Below are 10,414 nucleotides of genomic sequence, written 5' to 3' on the forward strand. Positions count from 1 at the left end.
TATTTCGAAATTGAAGGACGCTAATTTACTCAAAATTGATACACCTCGGCTTACCATCTAGCGGAAGGTTTCGGAAGGGTGAAAAAACATATATTTAATACTTGCGCCGGGTATTTAATGTTCGGCTCCGCCCGAACTTAGACTTTCTTACTTGTTTAATATTACCTTAATTATTCCTTAAAATTATCGAAATGGGTGCACTTTAACGTATAGCTCCAATACAACTGATTACTCAGATATGTGTTTTTGCGCTATAACTCTAACTTCATATCTGAATAATAAATTGTATGCGTGCTATATGTTAAAGTGAACCTATACTAAATTTTTACCTATTTAATTGGAGAAGTTATAACGCAAAACAGCATCTCTGTACAATCAGTTGTATGGGATCTAGATTTTAGAGTGAACCGATTTCGATGATTTTATGATACGGTGAAGGAAATATTAAAATACAAGCGTGTGCAAAATTTTAGTAAAATATCTTCAAAACTGAGAGAGTTTTTTTTATAAAATAGTTCAAATTTAAGCAGAGATTCAAGTACCGCTATCTCCAAAAGTGGAGATAATCGGCCAAAACTGGGGACGCCATTGAATTTAAAACGCTCCAATTAAGTAAGAGCAACTATCAGAACCTTTGTCGAAAAAAAACTGATTTGATACCACGCTCGAAATATTCTGACTACAAGAAGGAGCATAATTAAAAGTACTAAATCGGGGTTTTTACACACTTCTAGAGAACATTTTTTTGAAGCATTTTACAGGTATGTGCAACGTTATAAGGACTAGTAGTTATAAAAATATTTAGATCGTTTCGACGTATTTTCCAAATGTGCCTTCAATTAAGGTGACTTTGACATACTTGCCATTTCGTTGTTTTGTAATGCACACTTTTCTTACCTACTACATATGAAGTATACACATAAGTGCTAAATGCCCATTAAATTTCAAGTCAGAATATTGGGTGCTTCAAAAGTTATGACATAATTAATTTTGCCCCTCTTAAAAATTACAAAAAACATTCCCTTGTTTTCATTATTTTTTTTAATTTAAACACCTATAATTCAAAAGTTATGCAGCAAATTGATCCAATTGATTGATTGAGGCTTCAAGTGTATACGTCAATCAATTATATCTAAAAGCAACCTGCTTGATATAGTTTCCCACAGCGAAAATAAAGTGAATTTTCAGAGCTACATATATATTTATAGTATTCATCACGAAATTGTACTAAAAAGTACTGCGTAGTAGGAAAGTATATTGTAAACGAAATTGTATCAAAAAAGTACAATTGTACCAAAAATACCAACACTGATACATTCGATGATTTATTGAGCGAAGCTCGCGAAGCCGAGTTGACCCTGCGAGAACACAAAACGCCGACTGTGAACGCTGATAAAGCTGTCCTTATCACAAGTGGTCCAGTACGTTGCGGTTTTTGTCGCAAAAAAGGTCGTAATGCTGATGTATGTTTTAAGAAGAAGAATGAAGCAGCAAAACAAGCTTAAACAAAAGCGATTGCACATGAAATAGTTACGAATCCAACGTTAACATGCGCGGTTGCAATGCACCCGGTGTTACACGCGCAAACTGCCCCAAATGTTCAAACAAACCATCTACGGGTCATGGTGCGGTTAATTTTAATTCGTTAACAATTCCAATTGGAAGAAACATTGCAATCGCAAATGTACAATTGTTTGGTCTGCCTGGACAGGTTTATTTTGATTCCGGAGCGCGAACAAGTGTAGCCAGCGCAAATTTGAAACGGATAATGGATTTTAAAGGTTGCGTATACCAAATTCTTGAGTGCGAAATCACTCTTGCCGACGGTAGCACGTCACTCCAAAAATGTCTTATGACTAAATGCGACATGGTCGCTGTTTAAATATTCGGTTTATGGTGTTACCGGATGGAATTGGTAATCGAACGTTGATTGGCGCAGATTTCTTGGAGCAAGCGGGAATAGTTTGGAATATGGGTCAAAGATATTGCTACTTTGAAAGTAATCCAACACAGCATTTTGACTTCGCCGAACAACTGCCACTCGAAATAAATGTTGTGGAATGAGTGAAAGTATGCGCAGTCGAAACCAAACGCAAACTAGAAAGCTTTTGAAGAGATTGAGAAGCCAAAAGTCTATATAGGCAAATCTAAAAAACAGGTAACCTTTGTGTTATTTAGCTTTATTTTCACTGTTGTAAACTCAATCAAGCTGGTTGCTTTTGAATATAATTCATTGGCGTATACTTGAAGCCCCAAAATCAATCAATGGATCAATTTGCTGCATAACTTTTGAAATATAGGTGTTTAAATTAAAAAAAAATAGTGAAAACAAGTGAATTTTTTATGTAATTTTTAAGAGGGGCACAATTAATTATGTCATAACTTTTGAAGCACACCATATTCTGATTTGAAATTAAATGGTCATTTAGCACTTATGTGTACACTTCTGTACTGTAGTAGATAAGAAAAGTGTGCATTACAAAATAACGAAATGGCAAGTAACTCAAAGTCTGTAGCTCCACATTTCACAATTTTCACAATTTTCGGTTTATTGCGTATAGGTTTGGAAGCATTTAATTTTAAGAACTTTTTAAGTATGTATTGTATTCTACAAACAATTGCGAATAATTTGATACCTTAGCAAGAGGAATGCTTTCAAAATAAACTAACTTTTAAAGATAAAATATTCTGCGATCTTGAGCGTAATTTTTATTTCAAAAACACCTTAATTGAAGGCACATTTGGAAAATACGTCGAAACGATCTAAATCTTTCTATAACTGCTAGTCCTTATAAAATTACATATACCTGTAAAATGCTTCAAAAAAATGTTCTCTAGAAGTGTGTAAAAACCCCGATTTAGTACTTTTAATTATGCTCCTTCTGTAGTCAGAATATTTCGAGCGTGGTATCAAATCAGTTTTTTTTCGACAAAGGTTCTGATAGTTGCTCTTACTTAATTGGAGCGTTTTAAATTCAATGGCGTCCCCAGTTTTGCCCGATTATCTCCACTTTTGGAGATAGGGGTACTTGAATCTCTGCTTAAATTTGAACTATTTTATAAGAAAACTCTCAGTTTTGAAGATATTTTACTAAAATTTTGCACACGCTTGTATCATCGAAATCGGTTCACTCTAAAATCTAGCTCCTATACAACTGATTGTCCAGAGATGCTGTTTTGCGTTATAACTTCTCCAATTAATTAGGTAAAAATTTAGTATAGGTTCACTTTAACATATAGCACGCATACAATTTATTATTCAGATATGAAGTTAGAGTTATAGCGCAAAAACACATATCTGAGTAATCAGTTGTATTGGAGCTATATGTTATTGTGAACCTATTTCGATAATTTTAAGGAATAATTAAGGTAATATTAAAAAACGGTTATGTGCAAAATTTTAATAAAATAACTTCAAAACCGAGAACGTGCCAATTAAGTGAGTTCAACTTTCAAAATCTTTGCTCAAAGTTTACAACTTGAACAGCGTAATTTGAACCCAGCTTATTCTTTTGTTTTCTATTTCATGTTTATTCCTCGTCTAACTTTTGAAGCACTTGATGAAAATGAATTACACTTTTATTAGTCTATTTATTAAGAGAATACGAATAAAACGATATATAAAACATAGGTGTGCTCACAAATTTAAAAATTAAAATTTTTATTTTGAAAGTGTACCTATTTTTTAGATTTGCCCATATGTCTGAGTTTGAATATTACGATACAAAGTATTTTTATAGGTGCCATTCCACCCAACATGGTTACGCCCGAACGATGCAAAGACCCTAGCTTGTCTAACGGTGTTGTTTTGAATAACACTGTCACTGATAATATTGATTTATTTTCATATGACTTTCGATTCCTTAAAGAAAGTGATGGCGTAGGGTTGGAAGTTGCAGAAAAGATTCGGCATGATAACGTTCTCCAATCGCATGCAAACGTTTTTATTGCGTCGCGCCTACGCCATATGGACAGCATTTTATCGATACTGGTGAAGACGAGCTCATTGCATCAGCTGCGTACCGATTGTCGTTTGCGAAACTAAAAGAACCAAAAAGCGAAATTAACAAGATGCTCGAAAATGATCATCACCTGTTGTTATGGTGCCTAAGAAAGACGGTGGTACTCGTGTCTGCGTAGACTATCGCAAGCTAAATGCGATAAAAAAACCAGACCGATACCCGTTGCCTCGAATGGATGACCTGTTGCAACCTGCAAAGAGTACTAAATTCATGACAACTTTAGATCTACAAAGCGGGTATTTTCAAGTTGCAATTGCAGAAAAAGACCAAGACAAAACGTGCCTTATTACGCCTTTCGATACATATCGGTTCAGGAGGATGCCTTTTAGTCTTCGCAATGCACCTGCTACATTTCAGCGATTGATTGATCGGTTCAAGACAGCCTTGCCAAATGTGCACATTCTAGCATATCTTGATGATATCATTATTTGCTCGCCATCGTTTACAGTGCACTTAAATGACTTGAACGATGTATTTGTAAAGCTAGAGAAGTTTAAGTTGCATGTTAATTCTGGCAAATGTCAGTTTTGTTGTGCCAGTGTCAAGTACCTTGGCCATATTATAACAACCACAGGCATACAAGTTGATCCAGGAAAAACTCTGGCGATCATACATCGACGAGAACCACGAAACATTAAAGAACTGGTATCATTCATACGCAGGAGCCGAAGTATTATTGATGTCCGACCACCAACCGCTAATGTGGCTGTAAACAACAAAATCACCGTCGGGCCACCTTGCAAGGTGGGCATTGCAAATACAGCAATATAACCTAAAGATTTACTCTTCGCCAGGGAGAGCAAATTCTGTTGCCGATATGCTATCATGACCGCCCTGCGTTGAGAAAGATAACTCTGTGAATTGTATTTGTGTTTTCCAAGCCGACTTTCCACGTAAAAAGGCAGATGAGTTACGAGAAGGTCAACTTAAAGATAACTATTTGAGAAACATAATTACTTCTTTAGAAGAAGCTGACGAAAATGCAATCCTATGGTGCAATCATGGCTACGTTCTTAACAACGGCGTATTATATTAGGGGAGCTCACCTTGAGTAGCATTTTGGGTGTAAACTTGATGCTCTTCCAACAGCAAAATACGTGCTAGATTGCTACGCAGCAACTTTACACCTAAAATGCTACGGAAAGTGAGTACCGCTATTGTTATGCGAATGATGACTCAGATGACGCACAACTCGTGATACCTGATCACGAGCGTGTGAACATCCTGAAGACGCATCACGACGACAGAACTGCCTGTCACTACGGAGCAGAACGAACCATAGCACGTATTTTAAGCCGCTACTTCTGGCCAGGAATGCGCACAGAAATCACGAAGTATGTAAAGAAGTGCGTTGAATGTGAACGGTACAAAGCAAGTAATATGAAACCAATAGGGTTGCTTCAAACAACAAGCAGCAAACAGCGATTCGAAGTTATTTCAGTAGATCTATTTGGTCCCTTACCAAGAAATGAAGATGGTTTTCAATGGATCTTGGTTGCGGAAGATGTTGCCACCCGATGGGTCGAATTATTCCCCATTAGAGAAGCAACTGCCGAAAATTGCGCTAAACTACTGGTTGATGAGATCTTCCTACGATATGATGTCCCCAGGCGTCTTAAGTCCGATAATGTAGTGCAATTCGTGTCGGCAGTTATGCAACAAATAGTTTACTGCTTGGGCATTCGTCAAGTTTTACACCGGTTTATCACCCCGAAAGCAACCCAGTTGAACGGAAAAACAGGGATCTTAAGGCTCAACTGGTAATTATCGTTCAAAATCAAAATAACGTATGGAATATTGGTTTACACTCAATACAGTTTGCAATGAACTCAGCGAAATGTCAATCCACCGGCTATACAGTAGCTTATCTCACCTCTGGAAGAGAGTTGTGCACAATTGATGACGTAGAGCGCGATATACGAACAAGAACAGATAATCAGCCCTATTCTGCATTTCGAATCGAAATTTTCTCCTTTTGGCAACTTTGGTATTCTGCATTCCGTTTCCTTTCGATCGATCTTCGAAATTTACGATTGTACCTATTCTACATTTCGATCGTAGTTACGTTTTTCTAAGTTGCAAATTTGTTGACGGAGAACGTTTCGATTGTTATTTTCGTGGGTTTACATATTAAAATTTTATAAAAATAATTAAGTCAAATATACTGTGCATGATTGTAAAAGTCGTCATAAATGAATTTTCTCGATTTCTGTGTTTTCGCGAGCTGCAATACGGGCAATACGAAAAATTGGCTCAAATAATGGCAACCAAAAGGGATATTGCGCAGGGTTTTTCAAAGAGGAAGTCCAGGCGTTTTTGTTTTCATTATCTATAAATAAGACTGCGAAATACACTGAATACAATTTATTCTTTTTATATAACATACATACGTACATAAAATGTAGAGTTACATAAAAAAGATGTTTTTATTATTGTACTCGTTTTTACTAACTTTTTAAAAAGAGGTGTGCATGTAGTGTCGAATACGATTTGCTATGGAAGGATAAGCTTTGTTCTTCCCCTCCTCCTGACGGCTTTCGAAATGGAATTCATTTGCGTTCAAGTTTTCCACTTTGTACTAAATGCAAATATTGTGGAGTGCTCAAACAACGTTTATAATTTCACTGGCTTTGAGCGGTGAGAATGCAGTTCAAGATGAATTTCTTATAATTCTTCACTCATCTGAAAAGGATCAAACATGTCTCTAAATCTCCGCCTTTCAACTTTCGCATCAGCAATCTGGGACTCGTTCTGCTTTTCAAGCAATAGAATTATGTTTCCACTTTAATTAAGAACAAACGAAATTTTATTTTGAAATAAGAATGAGTAAGATATATTTAGTTATTTTAAATATTTACAAATTTTAACTTCATAAGCTGCTATAGTTTGGTGCAATTATTTCTTTTGTTTTGTTTCGATTTTACACATTCCTAGGCAACCAGCTGATTTCGAAGATGTTTTCGCTCTTCCTCTTCTTCTTTCGATTGGAGCGTAACTCAGAATACCAAATTACGATTGTAGCGGAGCGGAATGCGGGAACGTAATCGAAATGCAGAATAGGGCTGAATGAGGATCTTGTTCAACAAATTACACCGTAAGCATTGCAGACAAAATTTCAAGAACGCTCGAGAGGTTGAACAGAAGATGCAAGGCCGCAACAAAATCTACGCCGATAAACACCGACAACCGCAGGTTAAAATTGTAGTAGGAGACGAAGTCCTAGTTACAACTCACGTATTAAGCCAAGCAACGAAGGGAATCACACCAAATTCGTACCAAAACGTGATGGTCCTCATATTGTTATACGCAGAATTGGTGCATCTACATTTGAAATCGCATCAAAAACTGAACCAGGAGTACCACTTGTAGCATACCACGCCTCTGCCTTAACGCTGTACAAAGGTCCCAATGCCAACGAAAAACCAGTTCCAGTCCAACCAATACGTAAAAGAGGAATACCGAGAAAACGCCTATAAATGTGTGATGACGGTTCCGTTTACTCCACGTTCATCAAGGGGGAGACTAATTCGGCATCAACACCACCTTGTATAAATTCGCCTTGGCTTTTACTTTTGGAACTCATAACAAAAGCCCCACGCTGCAACTATAAAAGCGTGAACCCTCGAGCGATCGTCTTCACTTGCGATAGACGTTCACTCGAGAGGCAAGTCTTGTGTAATTAATCGTGGGCTGCGGTGATGGCCCGATTACTTATACAAACATACATACACACATTATTTCTAGTATTACATTGGACGAACAGCGATAAGCTGGTCTCTAATGATAGTATTTTACAAATAAATTGAACAGTGCCAAACTGGTCGCTAATAGTAATTTTTCTATATTTAGGGCCGTTTTCTAATGTAAGCAGTAAAGCTGACTTTACTAACAGGGCAGATAATTTGTTCCTCACTTTAAAGTGCGTTGTAAGTATTTTCGTTTTCTTATCTTACCGGTAAAAATAAATTTATTCATCTGAAATTACGGTAACGCGAAAGTGAAAGTTGACTACATTCGTCATAAAATTTCAAAGGTCGGCAATACAACATACGCAAATAAAGAACAAGAGCCACTGTTAGCAAAAACCCAAACCTTGGTTGAAATATCTAATATATCTGACCCACGAACCAAAACCAAACCAAAATTTAAAGTTGGTTACCAATCTTTAAAGGCTACATCGGGTGAGCAGCAATTTATCGATTCGAGAAATTAATGCGCTGATGAGGGAACGAAAACTCGTATATCGAGGCGATAAAGTGGCCGGTAAATAATCAGTGCCAACAGTGCCAATCTGGTCGCTAATTTAGGAAAATAATGCCTACGATTTGATGTTATTTAATTCCTGTGTGAATAATTGAATTTGTTTAAGGTTTAACATTCATGTATTAAACGACCCACGCTCAACAACTTTTTTAAATAAACTGCAATATATATTCTGCATAATAATTTTATAATGCACATTTTTTAAGCCTGATCTGTTTTGTCATCTGAGGGGACTTTTTTAAAAAAGTTCTTTAAGAAACTATTTTTATTCATAAAAAACTCCATTTTTTGGAGGTATTTTCAAATCGGTCCAGCTCGCTTATATCTTAATATTTTTCCGAAGTATTTTGGTGGACGTCTTAAAATATAATACATTCCCGGCGGAAAAACCTCAACTTTTTTTGGTGATGCAGTCTGATGTAAATAATTGTATCAATACCAACCTGAAAAGTGCGAGTGGCATAATATCGTAATGTTAATGGTAATCGTCTTCTGGTTGGCTTATCCTACTCAGAAGACACAAAGGCAAAATAACATTCTTAACAATTTCAGGCGTAAATCTATATCGTGCGTGGAATTCCCGATTTGAGTACTTCGTGAAAGGATCAGAAGAATCTCGGAGATAGCGCCTCAATCTCACTTCCCTATGCCTTCTTACATAGTCCGAAAAGTCCATGAAGTCTTCTACATCGGACATTTTTCCACTATTTTAAAAATCTAACACAAATTCAAACGAAAATAATAAAATAATAAAGAAACGTTGGGCAAAAGAAGAAAAAAAAGTAATTTTGTTGCACACAAACGCAATCGATCGACTAGCCTACAACAACAACAATAATTAATATTAAATTCGATCAACAGCTTACTTAAAAAAATTAAAAAAATTGTCAAAATCGCTCGTTCAAAGGTTAAGTGAAGGCTTTATCTTTACTCAACTTCAGTGTTCATTGGGCGCGTTTATAAGACGTAGCTGTTGCCCAACCATTGGCTATTTGTCTTAGAAACGCACAGTTGAGTAGTTACGCTCAGCCCAACAGTTGACAACTTTCCGCCATTTTTTCCAGCGGAAAATTTTTACGCTACCTGAACTCAACGTGTTTGGCTTTGCCTAAACCACAGTATATAAAGTAATAAACCTTTTTGAGTACTCCTCGGGGGTAAAATTTGATCAGGGTTGATAATGAGAAGGAGCAGGAATTTGCCGATTCAGAGTTGCATACAAATTTACTCTGGTATGAAAGGGAGCAACAACCGTACTATGGCAGAGTGGCACATGTAATTTTGTAAACAAACACTTTTCTTATAATTATAAGAGATAATTGCTATTTTTTGCAATATTCTGATATCCAGCGTGTAGCCAGAGGCAGTGGCATGTGAGCCTCACTAAAATCTACTCATCATGTTGGAGCAGCTCCGAGTAATGGACCATTGAATGTGCTGGCTGAACTTATGACCACCATAACCTTCGGAGTCTCCAGCAAATGCGTGTCCTGATAGATAGATAGATAGTTGAGTTGAGGTATGCACTGCGACCAGGAGATCTATTGTGCCCTCCTCCTCCTTATAACACCTCGCTTAGTCCTAGTTCCCGTAGGAAGCCCCAAAGATCCTTCGGTGACAACGAGTGTATATGTTCCGGCTGCGGGCATAGTGACCCGAGGTATTTCTCCCGTCTTCTCGCCATGGCGTCGCAATCGAGAAGTAGATGCTCAGAAGTTTCAGCTGCGTTATCACAGAATCGGCAATCATTGTTGGACCAGATCCCGAGTTTGTGTAGGTGACTTCTTAATCTACAGTGACCTGTTAAGATACCTGTTAGAACTCTTAGTTTATACTTTGGGAGATTAATAAGTTTATCATATCTTTCCCTATTGTAACCTCCCAGTAGTTTCTTTGCCTGTCGCAGCCCAGGGGTTTGGTCCCAGTGCTGTTCTCTGCTCGTTCTCTTTTCTCTCCTAAGCTCTTCTCCGATGGTGTGCGGTCCTATCGCAAAGAAGGGCTCGGGGCCTATTGGTGTTGTTGCTGCCGCCTTCCTGGCAAGCGTGTCTGCCTCCTCATTACCTTCTATGCCCTTGTGGCCCGGCACCCAGAGGAGGAAGACCTTGTTGGCTGCCGCCAGGGCGTTAAGC

At 37.4% G+C, this 10,414-nt stretch overlaps 1 protein-coding gene across 1 annotated transcript; it reads left to right on the top strand.

Moving 5' to 3' along the window:
• The first annotated feature begins 1,548 nt into the window (after positions 1–1,548).
• On the top strand, positions 1,549–7,090 carry LOC108372667 (uncharacterized). The gene is made up of 2 exons (XM_017628399.1): positions 1,549–1,781; positions 6,957–7,090. The coding sequence occupies exons 1-2, from the start codon at positions 1,550–1,552 to the stop codon at positions 7,064–7,066; spliced, it is 342 nt and encodes a 113-aa protein (XP_017483888.1). The 5' UTR covers position 1,549; the 3' UTR covers positions 7,067–7,090.
• Positions 7,091–10,414: the final 3,324 nt, after the last annotated feature.

Source organism: Rhagoletis zephyria, unplaced genomic scaffold (assembly GCF_001687245.7).
Source record: "Rhagoletis zephyria isolate East Lansing unplaced genomic scaffold, Rhagoletis_zephyria_1.1 Rzeph_scaffold_05953, whole genome shotgun sequence".
NCBI lineage: Eukaryota > Metazoa > Arthropoda > Insecta > Diptera > Tephritidae > Rhagoletis > Rhagoletis zephyria.